The 21,452-nt window shown below is 41.9% G+C and overlaps 1 protein-coding gene across 3 annotated transcripts in view; it reads left to right on the top strand.

Annotated features, from left to right (window-relative positions):
* The window catches only part of LOC131916707 (ATP-binding cassette sub-family A member 17-like), an 80,799-nt gene that overhangs the window by 30,257 nt on the left and 29,090 nt on the right, over positions 1-21,452 (top strand). For all 3 annotated transcript variants that reach the window (XR_009380587.1, XM_059270173.1, XM_059270172.1), the window contains 7 exons: positions 4,047-4,201; positions 9,809-9,964; positions 10,155-10,365; positions 11,789-11,939; positions 13,473-13,571; positions 18,523-18,685; positions 20,572-20,878. Coding sequence is in view for 2 of the 3 variants with exons in the window: in XM_059270173.1 (XP_059126156.1) it covers positions 4,047-4,201; positions 9,809-9,964; positions 10,155-10,365; positions 11,789-11,939; positions 13,473-13,571; positions 18,523-18,685; positions 20,572-20,878 (1,242 nt within the window). In the remaining variant the exon portion in view is untranslated. The remainder of the gene's footprint in view (positions 1-4,046; positions 4,202-9,808; positions 9,965-10,154; positions 10,366-11,788; positions 11,940-13,472; positions 13,572-18,522; positions 18,686-20,571; positions 20,879-21,452) is intronic.

The raw sequence follows: 21,452 nt of genomic DNA, 5'->3' as shown, positions 1-21,452 counted from the left end.
CTTCCACACTGAGCCTAGTTTTGTGGATTTTCCTGTAATGAGAACTTTGTTCCAGATTGTTCTTTCTGGAGAGCTGGGGGGTGTAAAATTCATGACTGAATAGTTTCCTAGCAAGGGGTCCAATGCCTGGGATGCAGCTCTCCTCCCACAAATAGAGGGCTGTGGAGGGGTCTCTCATCTGAGTCATCAGGGCGTGTGTGTGCTGCACCTGATGCAGCATTCCAGGGCTCCAGAGGACACACTGACATTTAAAGGCAGTTGACATTTTGAGTTTGGGATCCTTTGTCTTGCTAGCTGAAGTGTTGAGCTGCATAACTGTAGAAAGCCCTTATTTTAGTCTCAATTCTGCGTGTCGGGGAGCTCAGTGTACTCTGATTTAGGCTTCGCAGTTGGAATTGGGTCACCTGGTCCGGTAGGTGTTTGAAGCAGTTTTGCTCGTAGATTAATGAATAGTATCTGGCCTTGCGATGAGTTCTTAGGAGCTGGGGAGATAGCTCAGTTGGTAAAGTAAGCAAGTGCCATGCAAGCACGATGACTTAGTTCAATCCCCAGCACCCATTGCAATCCCAGTGCTGCGGAAGGAGGGCAGGTGAATCCAGAGGCTCACTGCCACCCGGCCTAACCTAACCAGCAAGGCTCAAGTCCCTGTAAGTGAGCTTGTCTCATAAAACAAGGTAGACAGTTCCTGAAGGATGACACCAGAGGTTGACCTCTGGCTTCAGCATGCGTGTACTCAGATAGGCATTAATACTCACTTACAGAGGCCAGGGAAGGCGTTGGATCTCTTGGAGCTAAAGTTACAGCTAGTTGTGAGCCACCTTATGTGGGTACTGTAAGTGTTACAGTTCTGAGGGGAAAGGTTTCCTGGCAGTCAGGAGCCAAGAACTGAGAGGCAGGCTTTATGTAGTGTTTCTGGGGGGCAGAGCTATCCAGGGTGGGGACTGGTGGGATTTCAAGTCTTGAGCTTGGAGTGAGCTCAGGGATTAATGGGATTTTGAGCTCAGGGATTGGTGGGATTTCAAGCCCTGAGTTTGGGCATTTTATTCTGTAGGACAGAGCTTGGCCACCTGCATCTTGAAGGAATGGGTCAGGCCACTGTGGCCTTGAGAGTGTTCTGTGAGCAAAGCCTCGTGGTTGGAGGTCCTCAGGGGTGGGGCCTGGCCACTCACCTGACTTGAGGAGCTTATAGGTAATAGAAACTGAACTTAGGTCCTCTGCAAAAGCAGTATGTGCTCTTAAATGCTGAACTATCTCTTCAGCCCTATCCTTTACCTTTCATTCCCCAGATAATTATGGATACTTTATTAGTCACACCAAAGTGGAAGGTCTAATTTAGAAGGGAATATCAAAATCTTTTAAAATGTTGCCCCCCAGGGGGCCCTGGAGAGATAGATGGCTTAGTGCTTAAGAACACTTACTGGTTCAATACCCAGCACCGAGAAGGAGGCTAACAACTGTCTGTAACTCCAGTTCCAAAGAATCTCTGGGCTCCACATGCACTGCATGTATATGGTACACACACTCAGGCAGGCAAAATAGCAGTACACATTAAAAATACAAAAAAAAAATTCTTTTTAAAAATAAAATAATAGTCAGGCATGGTAATGCACACCTTTAATCCCAGCACACAGGAGACAGAAGCAGGTCAATCTGTGTGAGTTCAATGCCAGCCTGGTCTACAGAGTGATTTCCTAATAGCTAAGGCTGTTACACAGAGAAACCCTGTCTCAAAAAAACAAAATAAATAAACAAATAAATTGATTAACTAATTAAATAAAATCTTGCCTCTCATATGACCTACCAAATCTAGCTATATTATCTTAGAATAAAAAAATATGGCGTACATTTAAAATTTTGCCAAGTTTTATGTTTATATTTATAGGAAATCACACAATACCTAGATATCCACCACTTAGGGTCGAATAACTTAATAGGGCATACTTCATGACAATGAAATATTTTTAGCAAAATGCTACAGATCTGGACCGGTAAAAGTACTTGCCATCAACACTGAAGAACTCCAGAACCTATGTGGTAGAGGGAGAGAACAGACCCAAGTCTTTTTCTAGCCTTCACATGTAGTATGCACCCCCTACAACAGAGATATATACATAAATGAAAATGTCTTTACAAACAATGCATTTCTAGCCATGCATGGTGACACCATGCCCATAAAGCTGGCAGTCAAGAGTTTTTGTTATACTAAAAACAAACAGACAACAACAGCAAACAAATGCAAAACAGTTAAACAGAGCTTCTTAATGCATGCCCAGAGGGCCAGCCTGGTCTGTAAGAGATAGTTTAGGCCAGTTTGTGTTGTACAGCAAAACAAGGGTCAGCCTGGCATGCACAGAGACTTTGTCTCAAACAACTAGAAACCCACAAAACAAAAAAGAAAAAGTAATTAAAAAACAAAAACAGAATAGGCCAGGCCATGGTGGCACACGCCTTTAATCTCAGCACTGGGGAAGCAGAAGGCAGGCAGATCTCTGTGAGTCCGAGGCCAACTTGGTCTACAGAATGAGTTCCAGGACAGCCAGAGCTACACAGAGAAACCCTCTCTTGAAAGACCAAACAAAAACAAAAAACAAAAACAAAATACTTCCATAATTTGTATTTTCTTATTTTAGTATAAAAACAATGCATGGGATCAGGAATCTAGCTCACTGGTAAAATTCTTTTTTTTTTTTTATAACAGTTTTATTTTATTTAATGATTTACTTAGTTATTACATATACAGTGCTCTGTCTGCATGTATGCCTGCAGGCCAGAAGAGGGCACAAGATCTCATTATAGATGGTTGTGAGCCACCATGTGGTTGCTGGGAATTGAATTCAGGACCTCTGGTAGAACAGCCAGTGCTCTTAACCTCTGAGCCATCTCTCCAGCCCCCATTGGTAAAACTCTTGCCTAGCCTGTGTGAGACCCTTAGATTCAATTTATCACTACCACAACAAATCTAAATAAACAAAATGTATATAAAATTATGTAAGGCAATATATCAAAATGGTAACTGTAACAATCTTTTCATGGTGGAACTTATTAAACAACATTTGTTTCTTTTTTTAAAGTAAATTTTGTTGTTGTTGATTGCTTGTTTGTTTGTTTAAGACAGGGTTTTTCTGTGTAGCCCTGGCTGTCCTGTAACTCGCTCTGTAGACCAGACTAGCCTAGAGCTCAGAGAGATCTGCCTGCTCTCTGCTTCCCCAGTGCTGGGATTAAAGGAATGTGCGTCCACTGCCACCACCACCACCTAGTTTAAGATTGTTTTTCTATGTATGTGAGTGTTTTGCCTACATGCCTGTATGTATGTGCCTGGTGCCTGTGGAGGCCAGAAGAGGGTGCTAGATCTCCTGGAACTGGAGTTACCAACATTGTAAACCACCATGTGAGTTCTGGGGACTGAACCCCAGTCCTCCAGTAACAAGTGATCTTAACCACTAGACCATCATCTCTCCAGCCTCTGTTTCTTTGGTTATACCTTTTCCTCCTTTTTGTGAAACTTTAGTGATAAGAATGTATTGTTCTTGTCATTCTAACAAGAATGAAGATAATGTGTAGGTAGTCAGGTTGCCACGTTGCATACTGGCATGCATTTGTCAGTAACTTCACTCATTCATTCATTCATGGAACAGATATTTATGTCAATAAGAATAAAGCCAGACCTTGCCTTTGAGGATCATATTTCAAAACTATTAGATTCCCAAAATGCTTTTTTCTTTACCATATTTACTAAGCATACAAATTTACTATAATCCCTGCAGTCATGTGATTTACTTTACAAATGCCCATGTTATTAAATTCATTTAACCTGATTGGAGTTGCTCAAAAGCAGGAGAGTTTTCCTGCTTCTGATCTTTCCTGCATGTCCTCAAGCACTGTCACATACAGAACATACCATTCCTGGGCTGCTGCTGACCAATGGCGGCAAAGGAGAGTAAGACCGTCTATGGGAGAACAAAGAGATCAAGGGGGATGGTTTGGCCTATACGCTTGCAGCATCTGCCCAAAAATGACCATAGGGTGTCTTTTCTGTTTGTTTCTAGGTCTTATTTCTCCTTCAAAGGGACAGGCATATGTCCTTGGGTGTGAAGTTTCAAAAGACTTGGCTCAAGTTAGGAAGAGCCTGGGCTGGTGCCCACAACATGACATTTTATTTGATAACTTTACAGTAACGGACCATCTTTCTTTCTATGGTCAGGTGAGTTGGTAATAATGGGTCTGTTTATTCCAATTCCTGAAAATGGTAGGATAGACTATAACTCTCTGATTCATTTTGGGGGAGTCCTTTTAAGGGAACATGCATAAGTTTCTCAATATTCTGACACCATTATGGGGAGGCAGTTTCCCATCCAGTCCAATTCTCTATACACTGACTGGGTGTCCTGTAATTCAGTTCTAATGCTACCTGGAGCTAGTATACCTCTCTCCTCCAGTTCAAGCACCCACACAAGACTACCTCCCACTTCAGATGCCACTGCAAATCCTAAGTTGTTCCCATAGCCTACTCCTTGGGTTGAATATTTTCTATGACTGCTCACAAAACTAAGGGAAACATTTACTTATAGTGACCAGTTCATTGAAAAAAAAATGGACACAATGAACACTCAGTTGAAGCAAATAGAGCAAGGTCTTTGGGAAGGAGAGCCTCCACGCTCCTTAGGAGCACAAACCCTTCCAGCTCTTTAGTGCATTTACCAACCCAGAAACTCCAAGCTTAGCAGCTTAAAGATTTTTATACAAGATTTATTATGTAGGCATGATGGATTATTTATCCAGTGTCCCTGGAGGATGGGAGTAGAGCTTTGGATCATGGCTTGGTCTTTCTGATGACCAGCCCCAACTCCTAAAGCTATCCAGTGGCATGCTGAGAGTCACCTCAGTAGAACAAGAATTACATCCTTTCATTCAGATAATTCTAGGGAATTAAGGTTCTCTCTGTAGCAAGGAAAATCAAGTATCAAATTAAAAATCAAATATTAGGACAAAAGGTCTACTAGAATCCTGATCAATTTTTTGTATTCAAGTTTTAATTTTTTATTGAGATAAAGTGCACATCACATAAAATTTGCCATTTCATTCTTTTTTGTTTGTTTTGAGACAGAGTCTCACTATGTAGAACTTGGCTGGCCTGGAACTTGCTGTGTAGACCAGGCTAGACTCAAACTCACAGAGATCCACCTGCCTCCACCTCCTGAGTGCTAAGATTACTGGTATTCACTGCTATGCCTAGAAACATTTCCATTAAGTCTCTGAGAATTTTATACAACGTATGTTGATCATATTCACTAAGCAATCCCCTCCTCCCATATCTCCCCTCCCTCCTAGAGTCCAGTTGGTGCTTCCCTACTACTCTTGTGAGCAGGGTCCGTCCTGGAGCAGGACAGTTGCACATAAAAACTCATAGCACTATGTCCAAGACCAGCGCCAGCACAGAGGTTGTGGGGGGGGGGGCACGAAATCCCACTACTTGGCCTTTCTGACATTCTGACTATGCTGCGTCATGGAGACGTTCTTCTCTGGTTGTGTCTGTTTGAAGTTGTGTGTACCCTTTGTGGTTGGATGTCTACTTCTGTTTGGAAAGTTTTCTGCTATAATTTCATTAAATAGTCTGTTTATTACATTTGATTTACCTCTGTTCCTTCTTCAATACCATGAATTGTTATGGCTGACTTTTTGAATGTATCCCAGATTGCTTGGAAATTTCATTCATGCTCCTTAGTTCCCACCCCCTTATCTGTCTGCTAGTATTTTGTCCTCCATCACTAAAATTCATCCTTCTGTGTGGTCTTGTATGTTAATGATGGTGTCTGTTGTGACTTTTATTTGATTGACTATCTCCTTCATTTCAGGTATCTCTATTTGGCTTTTCTTTAAGGTTTCAATCTCTTTACTGAGTTTTCCTCCGTATTTTGGACTTTTCCTCCAGTTTAATGACTGTCTCATTTACTTTGAAGACTGTGTTGTTAAGGTCTTGGATAGATTTTTCTTAGCTCATGCATCTGTTTAAATCTTCTGTATGATCATTAATTCTTTTAAAAAATAAGGCTTTGAATTCTTTCTCATACATTTCAGTTATGCCTGTAGTTTGGGGTTCCCTTATAGGGGAGCTAGTTGATTGGGAATGGGTTATGGCTGATGGTTGTATTATATTCTTTGTTTTGCTTTATACATCTATTGGAGTGGGACTGTCTCTAAGTTTTGTTTTCTTCCTAAGTTTCCCTTTCTACCAAGTTTATCTGGATGTTTTACTTTCTGTGACTCTTCCTAGAGGGATATCCACACGGAACTTGCTGTTGATTGTTGGATGGAGTTGCTGAGGCAATTTCATCTTGGCTGTGTGCCAACAGGACCAAAGATAGGGCTGTACACTAAGCCAAAAGACAACCAGATGGAGTCAAAGCCTTGGCCAGCCCTTGAGTTCTGTGAACCCACTGGATGCAGGATACCAAACACCAGGCTCACTGGAGCCTGTGTTCTGTTTGGAGGCTGAGGTTAAGCCACAGGCCTGAAGTAACTCTTAGAACCACAGCATTAAAGACTGCCCCAGGCCTGCGATGAGCACTGGGACCTCAGAAGTCAAAACCACACATCACACTGACCATAAGGACCACTGGAACCAAAGCCCCAGTGTCTCAGGAAACCCTGAGCACCCTGGAGCTGAAGCTCATACCCTGGATGGGCCTCTAAGGTCCCCATGCTAGAGCTGGGCATCGAGCCTCAAGGTGCTCTCCGGGCCCTCTGGAGAAGAAATCCTGTTCCTTCAGTGCCCTTGGGTTCCACGGAAACCAGAGGCCCAGATACAAGTACTCTCTGGTCCCAAAGAAACCAGACGCCTGATCCCTTAGAGTGAAGAGGCTATTTGTATTCTTCTTTGGAGAAAAAATATTCTCCATACCCTTTTTCATTTTTCAGTTGAGCTGTTTATCCTTTAGTAATTTAGTTATGAGACATTTTTATTAGATGCAGGATACTAAACCTCTATCAAATAGATATGGTCTATAGAAACTTTCTCCAATATTATCAATTGCCTTTATTTCCCATTTATTGATAGTGAATTTTTTGATACACAAAGGTTTTGTTTTTATTGTTTACTTTCTTCTTTAGAGACAGGATCTTTCTATATATAGCCCAGGCTGACCTGAAACTTAAAATCCTATTGCTTTAGCCTCCTGGGTGCTAGGTTTACAGACATGTGCCATCATGTTCTACTAAAGCTTAAAGTCCTGTTTGTCTAATTCTAAAATTGGTTTCCTGTGCTTAGGAAAACCATCTAGTATTTACGTCTGTGTTTCTGTCTAACATTTCATGGCTTTAAAATTTAGGGCTCTGGCCCAGCAAGACAACTCAGTGGGTAAAGCAAGCCACCAAGCCTGACAACCTGAGTTCAGTGCCCCAGGCCTCACATGGTAGAGGAGAGAACTACCTCACAAAAGTTGTCCTCTTATTACCACACATGCACCCCTGCATACACACACACACACACACACACACACACACACACACACTGAAATGACTCTTTAGGAGCTCAAGTGGTGGCTCAATGATTAAGAGCACTTGTTGCCCCTGTGGAGGACCCGAGTTGGGTTCCCAGCACCCCCATAGTGGTTCACAACCATCCATAGCTCCAGTTCTGGAGATCTGACTCCCTCTTCTGACCTCTGTGGATACCAAATACGCACATGGTCTACATATACACATGCAGGCAAAACATTCACACATAAAAAATATAAATCTAATTTTTAAAAAAGAAAGAAAAGACTCTCTTTTAGCTGAGTATGGTGGCACATGCCTGTCATCCCAGCACTTAGGAGGCAGAAGGATCACTGCAAGCCTGAGACCAACCTAGTTAGTCTGCATAGCAAAGACCAGGCTGCCAGAGCTATACAGAAAGAATTATCCTAAAAAAGTCTCAGTCTCCTTTGCCCTTGAATGGGCGCCACTGTACTCAGAATCTCAGTTCTATTCCATTTTTCTGTCTGTCTGTCTGTCTTTATGCAACTACCTTACTGTGGTATCACCGTGGCTTCACAGTGAGTCTTCCAACTTGACTCTTGTCTTCAAGACTGTTTTGATTATTTTGACTTCATTGCATTTCCATATGTGTTTAGGAACATGAGTTTTATCCATTTCTATAAAAAAATTAATATGTTAAGGGCTACCAGAAGTTTGATAGAAATTGAATTTGTACTGTTCTTGGAATAGTAATAACATCTTAACATTACTAATAATATTAAAGTTTCTACTCCTTGAATATAAAATGTTGCTATTTATTTGGTTTTCTTTTAATTTCTTTCAGTAATATTTTATAGTTTTCCATGTACAATTTTGCTTTTACATGGTTAAATTTATTTTAGTGATGCTAATGTAAACAGAATGTTTTTAGGTTGTTTATTGCTAGTGTAAAAAGACACAAACTTGTGGGTGAGGGATGCAGCTTACTTGATAGAGAGCTTGCCTAGCATGCATGACACCCTGCGTTCAATCCCCAGCACCTCAGGAAATCAAGTGTGTTGATACAAACCTGTAATCTCAGCACTCTGAGAGGTAGAGGCAGGAGGATCAGTAATGCAGGGTCATGTGTGACACAGTCTACGAAAGGTCAGCCTGAACTAATGCCTCAAAAACTAAAACATGGGCTGGGAGATAGCGCGGTTGGAAAAGTACCAGTGGCACAAGCCACCCAATTAAAAGCTGAGCAGTCTGTCACCCCAGGCCTGGGGTGAGGTGGGTGAGGGGTGGTTTTGTAAGTGAAATGGGATAGGTAGATCCCTGGGGCTCACTGGTTTGCTAATCTAGCCAAAGGGCTCTAGATTTAGTGAGAGACTGTCTCACAAGATAAGATGGAAAAACAAAGCAGAAAAAGAACAAAACACAAGGAAGATAAGGTAGAGGGCAATAGTGGAAGACACTAACCTCTAGCCTACATGTACACATGCACATGTATACCTGCATACAAACACATACATGCACATACACTAACCTCTAGCCTACATGCATACATGCACCTGTGTACATGCATTCATTTGCATATATGTGCAAGTACATAGGCACGAACACACAGACACAAGCATACAGATACACAGATGGACACACAGATGGACACAGACAGACACAGACACACACACACACACACTCCAAAAAATGATAGAAATACAAACTTGCACAAAGCTGGCTCTTCAGACCCAACCACCTCCTTTGTGTGACCTCTAATATGACCTGAGGACCTAGTGGTAACAAAGATGCTCCTGTCACTTAGAAAGTTCCAAGATTCAGAAAGTCCTTGCCAGGAACCAGGGAAAAAGGCTGTATAAATTCTTTACTATAAACAATGATTTTTTTTAAAGTCAGGCAGTGGTGACACATGCCTTTAATCCCAACACTCAAGAGGCAGAGGCAGGTGGAGCTCTGAGTTTGAGGCCAGCCTGGTGTACATAGTGAGTTCCTGGCCACCAGAGCTACTTCGTGAGACCCTGTCTGAAAATAGGTATGTGTGTGTGTGGGGAGGAGGTGTTGATTCTTTGGAGGAATTTTTGCCACATGGTATCTTTGTAGATTTCTTTAAATATGGGATTTCCTTTGTCTCATTCAACCCTTTGATAGAAAAAAGTGCGTTTCACTTACATTTCCCACATTTATTTATTCACTTACATAGTTCAAATCGTCCTTTGTCCCTTTCCCTGAAAATAATGTTTCTTACATATTTTTCTTGTTCGTATGTTATGTGTATCCAAGCAAAATGTTAATTAGACATCTCAGCTCCCATCAGTATCACTTGCTCTATATCCTCTCATTTCCTGCCTTTCAGTTGAAAGGCCTGTCTCGCCAGAACTGTCATGAAGAAATAGAAGAGATGCTTCCCCTCCTCGGTCTGAAGGACAAGTGGAACTCACGGTGCAAGTTCCTGAGCTGGGGGATGAAGCGCAAGCTCTCACTTGGCATCGCCCTCATAGCTGGTTCTAAGGTATAGGGCCGGGGCCTGGCTTTGTGATGCAGCCAAGTCAGGCTCCCTACAAGGACAAACCCAGGGTGGTGAGGACATCTCGTCAACCCCCCAGCTGCAGCTGCAGCTGCAGCTGCACAGGGTCCCACAGCATGGCCAGCCTGGGATGTGGTTCTGTCAGGGTTGAAAGGCTTCACCCCTGCCCTTCCAGGTACTGATTCTGGACGAGCCTACCTCGGGCATGGACTCCACCTCCAGGAGGGCCATCTGGGACATTCTTCAGCAGCAGAAGAGTGACCGCATGATCCTACTGACCACCCATTTCATGGATGAAGCTGACCTGCTGGGGGACCGAGTGGCCATCATGGCCAAGGGGGAGCTACAGTGTTGTGGGTCGCCACCATTCCTCAAGCAAAAATATGGTGAGTAGTGGGCAGCAGGAGTCCAGTTCAGCATCTGTCCTGTGACAGGTCAGTGCCACTCTCCACTGCCCTTGTGAAGGGCCCTGACCCTGGCTAGGCACAGCCTTCCCTAGACTTCCTGTCTGTTGGTCCAGTGGAAGATCTTGTGAGAATGAGGAAGAAATGAAGTAAAAGCATCTTTGAGACTTAGAATCAGAAGACCCATGTTTATATTTCAGTTTGTCAATTTATTGCCTCTTCATCCAGGCACCAGGTTAGTTTATCCTTTCTTAGAATTTTTTTTTTTAAGATTTATTTATTTGTCGGGCGGTGGTGGCGCACGCCTTTAATCCCAGCACTCGGGAGGCAGAGCCAGGCGGATCTCTGTAGTTCGAGGCCAGCCTGGGCTACCAAGTGAGTTCCTGGAAAGGCGCAAAGCTACACAGAGAAACCCTGTCTCGAAAAACAAAACAAAACAAAACAAAACAAAACAAAACAAAACAAAAGATTTATTTATTTATTATATATACAGCATGTATGACTGCAGGCCAGAAGAGGGCACCAGATCTCATTACAGATGGTAGTGAGCCACCATTTGGTTGCTGGGAATTGAACTCAGGACCTCTGGAAGAGCAGTCAGTGCTCTTACCCTTTGAGCCATCTCTCCAGCCCGAATTTTTTATTCTAATCTATAAAAGAGAGACAAACAAAGCCAAAGGCTCTCTGGTCCCTATTTCTCTCACAGCCCGTGTCTGACCCATCTGCAAATGTTGTTGGTCTTAATTTCAAAATATATATAGCAGCTGGGTGGTGGTGGCACACACCTTTAATCCAGCACTCGGGAGGCAGAGGCAGAGGGATCTCTGTGAGTTCGAGGCCAGCCTGGTCTACAGAGTGAGTTCTAGGACAGTCAGGGCTGTTAAACAGAGAAGCCCTGTCTCAAAAAGAAACCAAACCAAACCAAATAAAACAAAACCAAAAAATATATTAAGTTCTATCCATTTCTCTCAAATTTCTGGCCATGTTCTAGCATTCTGGTCTGGGTCACCATCTTCTCCTACTTGGATTATTACAGATGCCTTCTAGCCTATCTCTCTGTCTCTAATCTTATATCTTCTCACTCTGTTGTCAACCCAGTTGTCCAAGTGAGTACCTGATAATGCATAGCATTCTTATGTTCAGAATTCTACCCTTACCGTAGTCCTTTATCACTGCATAGCACTTAGATTTGCCACCGTTCCATCTCCTGAAATAGAAGAAAAGACTCTAGAAAAGCATTGCAGAGCTTCTGAAGCCAGGTCATTATGGTTTAAACTGACCTCGTAAGATTTCCTTCTCTTTGCCCTAAATATGTTCATTCTGAGATACAGGAAACTAAATATGGCCCAAAAAGAATAGTATAAAGAATAAGATGATTTCAATAGTCTTTTACATGGTATTTCAGGTGCAGGATATTATATGACTTTAATAAAAACACCTCTCTGTGACACAACGAAGCTTTCCAGTGTGATTTATTATCACATACCAGATGTAATCTTGGAGTCCAGTATTGGAGAAGAAGTGATATTCATACTTCCTAAGGAGACCATGCCCAGGTATGGACCAAGATGCTAATACAGTCCACCATGGCCACAAAAATCCACATCCTTCACACATGCCCACATGCAAAATACAGTCTCTCCTGTTGCAGGATCAGCATAGGATTCAGGCTCCCATTATCTGAATTATGTCTATCATGGAACTTGGGTTCATCGGCTATGGTTCTTCTTGAAGACTTGTGAAATAGAGAGAGAGGTTATCTGATCCACATACACCCAATGAGCTGAGCATATAATGGCGATCATAGAGACATCATTCAAAAACAAATATAAAGACAAATAGCACATATTAGACTTCAGCAATTCTAAATTCTGAGTGGACATGTGTCTCAAATTTCTGCTTTTTCTGAAACAGGGAATGCATATTGATGGTTCTGTTCCATAACAGTAGTTTTAATCAGCCTTTGACTTCATCCACTGGCTGTTCACTCTATCTTTTGAATAATTATTTCTTCCTAAAAACTGGCTGATACAGATGAATAGCTAGCTTCATCTGCCTGATCCTTGACTATAGAAGAGTGTCCAAGCTGGTATAATATAAGTACTTTGTAGGTGTCCTCTGTGTCAAATTATGAAACACACCGTTTTTAGACTAAAGCCACACTCAGTCTTCAAAACATGTCACAGTTATTCACAAATATGGTCTTTCCTATAACTGCAACTGAGAATGTTGCCAAACCTTCTGCCACTAAATAACAACCTCCTCCCTGTTCTTCCAGTCTCTGTCTGGACTTCTCTCGAAGCCCCTCTTGCCTTCACCTCACTGTCTTGTCCCAAAAACATGATACATGTTCTAGAGTCCAGAGGGTTTTACAGAGTTATAGTGCTTTTGTTTCAAATTCTGAATCAGTTGTGTATTACTGAATAACAATGTAACTCAAACATTTCTGGCTTAAAGTGGCAACTATTTTAGTGTTTTTCGTGTCTTCCCTGCCCCAGTACTGGAGAGTCAGTCCAGGGCCTTGCACATAAAAGGCAGGGTCTATAACTCTTGCCTACCCCTGCCCCAGAAGTTCCTGTCTGTTGGATGCCCTGAGCTGGATAGTTTTTATGCTCCACGTTAATTTTTTCTGGGCCTAGAATGATCTGGAATATCCAGGGTGGCTCCTTCTCACATCTGGGAAAACGGTGCTGGCTAACAACAGGGCGCTTACTGGAGCCGCTAAGTGTAGCTTCCAGTGCTCCTCAGTGACTCTCAAATGACCTGGGCTTCTCATCGCCTAGCAGGTAGAATCCAAGAAAAGGCATCCCAAGAGGGACTGAAAAGGAGGGGGGCAGTCACTCCTCTTTAGGCCTAGGCTCGGAAATACCAAAACCTCACTTTTGTACTAGATATATTTTAGATTTAGCCCCATAGGAACCTTCCAAAGCAAATACAAGTTACAATCTATAGTTATGAAACTAGTGATAAAGCTGAGATCTGAACAGATGTCTGGACAGCAAACCCCATGTCTTCTCTGCTATAGAGAGCTCAGGGTGGTAAATGATTTGCCTTCCGTCTTTCAGAAATAAAACTTTTTTCCCTGCTAGATTTGAAGCTCTATTTACTGACTTGGAACAGAAACAGACAGAGCTGGGAATCTCCGCTTTGGGAGTCTCTGTCACCACTATGGAGGAAGTGTTCATACGGTAAGCAAAAATAGAATAACTGGAAGGCTGGGGGGTGGCTCAAGTGGGTAAGGGCACTTGCTGTGCAAGCATGAAGATGGGCTTGCTGGCTGACCAGCCTTGCAAAGAAACAGTAATCATCAGGCTCAGTGAGAGACCCTGTCTCAAGGGGCAAGATAGGAAGCAATAGAGGAAGACACCAGACATCTTTCTCTGTCATTGAAAGAGAAGCTGTCAGTTTTGTGTGAGTGGGTGAGAGTGTGAGTGTGAACTGACAGCTTCGAAGATCTTAGGCTTGGAAGGGATCTTAAGCATCATCCATCTAAACATTACCCAATGCTTGACTCTCTTTCCTAACTGTCTTGCTGAATGGCCATCTAGCCTCTGAATAGTACTTTTGATCTAAAAGGATATTAGATAATAAGAGATTGTGCTAAATGTATTATCATTCAACAAACATATTTTTGGGGGTCTCTGTGTATGAATGTCCTAGACCTCACTATTTAAACCAGACTGGCCTCAAGCTTACAAAGAGCTACCTGCCTCTGCCTCCTGAGTGCTGGGATTAAAATTATGCGCCACCCGCCTGGCCTAACAAATCTTTTCTTTTTTTTTTTTTTTTACTTTTTTGAGACAGGATCTCACTATATAGTTTTAACTAGGTCTGAAACTCCCTATATGTATCAAGGTGGCCTCAAACTTGGGGTGGTTTGCCTCTGCTTCTTGAGCACTGGGATTGTAAGTGTATGTTACCAACCTGGCAACAAACATTTTATCAATTGAGATGCTTTTGCCTACAAGTAACATAATCTCGACTTAGCTGTTTTTAACAATGTGGAGAATTTATTACTTCCTTTACAAAGAATCCCCATGATTGAGCAGTTGTTGGGCTAACTGGTTTATCTACCAACCAATTTGTACACCCTGAATTGGAAATGCAAGCTCAGTTTTAGGAAGACCTTGGTGGAATGCTGCCATCTAGGGAGCTATACCAGGCCAGAGCTTGGCAAGGAGTACAGGGGTGATTTTATTCAGTCTGGCAATGTTTGTCTTTTGATTTGAATATGTAGCTGGTTAGGGTTATTCATAAACTATTCAAATGTATAACTTATTTTACTTGATGTGTTTTACTATGGTTGTATATGATTTTTCTCTCTCCCATTTTTTGTTTCTTCCTTACTCTGTTTTCAACCACCCATACACACTTGTTGGAAATTAGGTACCACAATTGTGTTATTTTAATAGATCAGCCTAGATGTTGAGATACAATATCTTTGTCAAAGGCTTAGCCTGCTCTTGGAAAATACCAGGACCTTTAATTCACGTGTCCCACCACTGTCAACTTATATATTATTATGCATTTAAATTCCATATCTTTTTAGCCTTCACAAAACATTAGTATTGTCGTCTGAGATACAAAATGATCTCGATTCTTACACACTTATCAGTGTTGTTCCTCTGCCTTATGTGCAGCACCACTGACCTGCATACCTGCATACTATAGTCCTGTAGTAGTTTTATTCTGGTGCCAAGCACTAGGTGTTTTGTTCTTGTTTTTCAAGATAGGAAACTTTTTTTTGAGACAGGGGCTCACTATGCTGCCCTGGCTGGCCTGGAGTTTGTGTATGCAGACAAGAATGGCCTTACATTCACAGAGATCACTTGCCTCTACCACTGGAGTACTGGAATGAAAGACATGTGCTACCATGCACAGCAGAAAAATATTTTTGAAATAAATAGTTTTATCTCTTTCCCCTTTTTGTGGTACTAGATAGGGACTGCCTAGGATCTCTCCTATGTTAAGTGAGTGCAAATCACTGAGCCACATCTTCATATTTTTATGACCAGGTGTGTGTGTGTGTGTGTGTGTGTGTGTGTGTGTGTGTGTGTGTGTTCGTGTGTTCACTGGGGACTGAACTTAGGGTGTCATGAATATTAGGCAAGCATTATACCACTATATATTCTCAGTCCTCTCTCTATTTTAGTTTGAGGTAGAGTTTCACTAAGTAGAGTGGACTGGCATTGGAATAAATTTGAATGTATGATCCCCTTCTGAAGATCCCCAAGCAGCAGGGATTACACCCATGCCTGCCTCACTAGCAGTTTTTTTGTTTTGTTTTGTTTTTGTTTGATTTTGGTTTTTGGTTTTTAGAGACAAGGTTCCTCTGTGTAACCCTGGCTGTCCTGGAACTCACTCTGTAGACCAGACTGGCCTCGAACTCTCAGAGATCCACCTGCCTCTGCCTCCCGAGTGCTGGGATTAATGAATTGCACCACCACCACCCAGTTTACTAGCAGTTTTTAATGAAAACGTTTTCATTTTTATGAAAGTTAATTTATACATTTCTGTCTTTCATAGACTTTTAAAATCTATCCTATTTTAAAAAATACATACCTTAGGGGATCACAAATATTTCCCCTATCTTTTCTTCCATGAACTTTATTATTTTAGTTTTAAATTAAGTATATATTCAACTAGTGATTATTTTGGGGTGTGACTTGATATAAAGTTGTCCATGTTCGTTTTCTTCTACATGGCTATCTAGTTGGGATACAAATATTTGTTGAAAAGATTTTTCTTTCCACATTGAATTATTTGGATTTCATCACCAAAAGTCAATTGACTTTAATTTTTCTACATTCCCAGTTCTGCTTCAAGGATCTATTCTATCCTAGATGCCAGTACCACATTGTTGGGATTGCTGTAGCTTTGCACTGTGTTTCAGAGGCAGGTAGTCTGTAGTTTCTCCAGCCTTGTTCTAATTTTTAAGATTATTTTAGTTGCTATAGGTACTTTAATAAAAACTTGCCAATTTCTAGTTTTTTAATTAATTATTTCTTTATTTAGTATTTTGCCTGCATGTATGTCTATGTAAAGGTGTCAGATCTTGGAGTTAGAGACAGTTGTTAGCTGCCATGGGGGTGCTGGGAATTGAACCTGGGTCCTCTGGAAGAGCAGTCAGTGCTCTTAACCACTGAGCCATCTCTTCAGCCCCCCCACCCACCCAATTTCTGTTTTTTAAAGAACCTGTTGGAATAGTAGTCCATAATTTTTAACAGTGTACTACACTAATATAAGATGTTAATCGTAGGGGAAGAGGAGGTACATGAAAAGCTCTCTGTACCTCCTGCTTTTAGAAGGACCCAACAGCCCTGCTCTCCCCTCCAGGTTCCTGCAACCCTTCCTAATAGCTAGAGAACATGCAGCCTCATGAAGGGCCTAAGGCAAAAACAATACAATTAATTCACTCTCCATTTCTTCACCCACAGAAACTGTGAGATAATAAGTGTTTACAGTTGTTTTAAGCTGCCCAACTTTGATGATAATCTGTGTTGCAGTAATAAATAACAAATGTAGCACCTTTTATAAAACTGCTGAAGGAAAAATTAGCCACAACTAATTATGTCTTTTGTTAGGACAAATTCCCAAGAATAGAAAAATGACTCAAGGGTTATGAACAGAAATACATTACCTGGCAATGAATACTTTACTCTGCGAATAGGCTCATCTTTTTGCTTAGAGCAGGGGTCATCAGCAAACTATTCTTAAAAAGCTGCACTTGGGAGGCAGAGGCAGAGGATCTCTGTGAGTTTGAGGCCAGCCTGTCTACAGAGTAAGTTCCAGTTCCAGGGCTACACAGAGAACCCCTGTCTCAAGAAACCAAAAAAAAAAAAAAAAAAGAAAGAAAGAAAGAAAGCCAGATAGCATTTTATACTATGTAAGCTTAAACAATCAGGATAGCGTGTGCATCCTTATGTAACTACCCAACATGTAACCACTTCAAAATGCAAAACCATTCTAAGTTCAGGATCAGGAAAAAAGTAGGCTGCTCTGAACCACTAACCGGAGCTTGTTAAGCTCCTGATCTGTGATTTTTTGTTTTTTTTTAATCTGGCTTTTGGTTTTTGGAAACAGGGTTTCTCTGTGTAGCCCTGGCTGTCCTGGAACGACTCACTTTGTAGACCAGGCTGGCCTCGAGCTCACAGAGATCCACCTGCCTCTGTCTCCCAAGTGCTGTGATTAAAGGCGTGTACAACATGAATCTTAAAAGGTCTTATTAATAAAAAACAAAAAACAAAACAAAAAACCAGGGGCCAGATATTGGGGTGAAAGCTGAAAGATCAGAGGAACAGAACAAGCCACAGCCAACCTCACCTCGACAACTCCTCAGCTGATCCTGTTTCCTCAGACTTAAAGCCTCTGAGTCCTCACCCAAATGGATCTAAGCTTTACCCACTAGCTTACCTCTACAAAATCCTCAGTCTAGAGAGCGTGAGTTCCTGTTTCCTCATACCTTATATACCTTTTTCTGCCCCACATCTTACTTCTTGGGATTAAAGGCATGTGCTTCCCAAACAAAGGCTGAGATCTCAAGTGTTGGGATTCAAGGTGTGTGCCACTACACCTGGCTCTGTTCCCAGTGTGGCCTTGAACTCACAGTGATCCAGACAGATCTCTGCCTCCTGAGTGATAGGATGAAGGGTGTGTGCCACCACTGTCTGATCTCTATGTCTAATCTAGTGGCTGGCTCTGTCCTCTGATCCCCAGATAAGTATACAATATATTGGGATACACAATATATCAGGCATGTGCCACCACTGCCTGGCCCATGGTCTGTAATCTTAATGGTGAAATGTTTTTAAATTTTAAATTTTGATTATAAGATTAATATATTATTTTGTTTTAATTTTCATGTAGTACTTTTCAAAACAAAGTAACAAAAATCTAATCATGATAGTGTTGCTTGAGATCTTTGGAAAAGACATTGGTGAGTTAACGCAGTGCTCAGTGCTTATAGAGGACCATGCTACCCGTTACACAACTTAGACATAGCTCCTTTCTTCATCGTTTTTCTTGTTCTAGCTCACCATTTTTTCTAAATATTATATGAATTTCATTGTTTAAACACAAACAAAATGAAATGTATTGTGATTTTAGACTGTCTTTGCTTATGTTTTTGCTTTGGTTTAGAGTTTGTAAGTTGGCTGATTCTAGCACAAATATCTTAACTGAGAAGCGACCCTCTATTCAGCCTCATCCCCGAGTTCACAGAGTTCCTGTTGACAGAATTAAATATCTTCACTCAAGGATCTTTTCAATGCAGACTGGCCTGCCAATCAAACTAAATACTGGAGTAAGCAGTATATTTCAAATACATGCAAAAAAAATGTGGTTGAATTGATGGAATCATGCTATCATTCAAGAGCTGGGTTTAGTCTGGGTGTGGTGGTACATGCCTTTGATCCCAGCACTCAGGAGACAAAGGCAGACAGATCTCTGTGAGTTTGAGGCTAGCCTGGTCTACATAGTGAGTTTCAGGATAGCCAGGGCTATGTAGAGAGACCCTGTCTCAAAAAATAAAAATAATAAAAGAGCTGGGTTTAGTAACACATGCCTATAATTTCAGTGCTTGAGAGGCTGAAGCAGGAAGATTATGAGTTCATGGCCAGCCTAGGCTACCTGTAGAGATCCTGTGTCAATAAAATAAGGTAAAGAATGGGTCCATGAGGCTTCAGCAGTGTTACACAGCCTGCTCTAGTTCAAAGACAGAAATGTCTTAGGGTTACTGTTGCTGTGATGAAACACCATGACCAAGGCAGCTTATAAAAGAAAGCATTTAACTCACAGGAGATCTTCCCTTTCCCGGATGGAGACAGAAGAGGAGGGGATTGGAGGGGGGAGGGGGAGTGGAACTGGGAGGGGAGAATTGGGGAGAGGCTGTAGCTGGGATGTAAAATACATAGATGAATAAGAAAAAAGAAAGCATTTAATTAGGGGCTTGCATACAGTTTCAGAGGATTAGTTCATTTCCATCATGGCAGAGAACATGGCAGCAAGCAGGCAGGCGTGGCCCTGGAGTAGTAGCAGAGAGCGTACATCACGATCTGTAGGCAGGAGGCAGAGAGAGAGAGAGACAGACAGACAGACAGACAGACTAGGCCAGGTATAGGCTTTTGAAACCTCAAAGCTCACCCTCAGAGAGTTGTATGTATAAGCACTGGAACCTGGTTTTGAAGGCCCTTTCACACATCCTCAGTCATGCTGCCCCCCAGAGAAGCCAAGTGAACACATGGAGCACTAACCCAGGAGGCTTCCCACTCCAGGCTCGGTGTCCTCTCCTTGGACCTCGGGGCATATAGCTATATATTTTGATTTTGACTATCATTGCCACTGAGACATGTTTATGGGTCCTCCCTATTTATACAAATTATCTGACTAGAAATAGAACATGTAAGTTAAAGATTACTTCAAAATTAAGTTCATCTTAAGGTTTTGTTTTTTTTTTTTTGAGATAAGGTTCCACTATGTAGCCCTGGCTGGCCTAGAATTCACTATGTAGACCAGGATGGCCTTGAACTCATAGAGATATTCCTGCCTTTACCTCCTAAATGCTGGAATTAAAGGTGTGTGTCACCCTGCAAGAATTTTTATAAGAGTTATTTATTTATTTTTATGTGTATGATGCTTTGCCTGCATGTATGTCTGTACACCACATGTGTGCCTGGTGTTTATGGAGGTCAGAAGAAGGTATCAGATTTCCTGGAACTGGAGTTACAGATGGTTGTGAGTCACCATGTGGGTACTGGGAAGTGAACCTGGATCCTCTGGAAGAGCAGCCAATGCTCTTAACTAATGAGCCATCTCTCCAGCGGCCCCCCCCAATTTTTTTAAGTTGTAACAAATGAAACATCCACCAATGAAATATAACAAATGAAAATCTACCAATCCACCATATTTTCATTAAATTTAAATTTTTACAAGATAGGAAAAAATGCTATCGTTTATACATGGTATCTGAAGTACCGTAAGTTCTACCTCCAGAAGTGTTCCAATTGGTACTTCCTCTTGCTGCTAGTTAGCAGGATGGAATATAAAGCATCTTAACCTGAAGCACATCTGAACACAACTGGAAAGTGGGATGTAAAGTGAAGGGCTGTAAGGTGTGAGCAGAAGGCTCCTCGGTACTTCCAGCTTCTGCCACTCTGCTGATGCAGCATCTGCCTTCTCTTTTAACTGTAGCTCTGTCTTCTCTGCCAACAATTCTATGCCATGCTCCTGAAAAAGGTCACATACTCTCAACGCAACTGGAGGTTGATGCTGTTTGTGCAGATTCTGCTGCCTCTGCTGATCATTGTATTAAGCCTCACTTTTTTTGACTTCAAATTAAAGAAAATGGAAAACGTACCCTTGGAGCTGACTTTAAAAACATATGGTCAGACAATTGTTCCATTTTTTGTTTCTGACAATTCTCTCTTGGGTCCTCAACTTTCGGATAAATTTATAAAGATGCTTGTGGCTGCAGGACAGATTCCTTTGTATATTCAAGGTAAGCATCAGGACGAGGGAGCTGCACAGGAAGTAGGCCTGTTTTTCTTTTCAGGGAAGCTGCATCTTTCTGGACCACATAGTGCTCTTGGAAGTCAGACTGAAATTCCAGAAAGTCAGGGAAACATCATTTAGACTCTGGATAAGAAGAAGTGGAGGACTTCTAGAGACGAGACTGTTGTGTCTGCAGAGCTTATGGAGTCCTTTCTGTTTGTTTGTTTGTTTGTTTGTTTGTTTTGTTCAGGACAAGCTTTCTGTGTTTATCACTGGCTGTCCTGGAACTCACTCTGTAGACCAGGCTGGACTCGAACTCAGAGATTCTCCTGCTTCTGCCTCCTGAGGGCTGGGATTAAAGGTGTGTGCTGCCACTGCCTGGCCAAGGTTGTGGAGTCTTAAGAAATTGTTGATAGTAGAAGGTCTTCAGGTCATTGATAGCACATTCCTGAAGGGGATGGAGCTATCCCAGACCCTTCCTCATCCCTCTCCACTTTCCACCCATGAGGAGACAAGTTTGCACTTCCACACACTCCTTTCATGATATTTTACCACAGGCCTCAATGCAACAGGGCCGACTA

Source organism: Peromyscus eremicus, chromosome 8a, assembly GCF_949786415.1.
Source record: "Peromyscus eremicus chromosome 8a, PerEre_H2_v1, whole genome shotgun sequence".
NCBI classification, from domain to species: Eukaryota; Metazoa; Chordata; class Mammalia; order Rodentia; family Cricetidae; genus Peromyscus; species Peromyscus eremicus.
The sequence above is the reverse complement of the archived record's forward strand: the minus strand, read 5'-3'. Positions and strand labels throughout refer to the sequence as shown.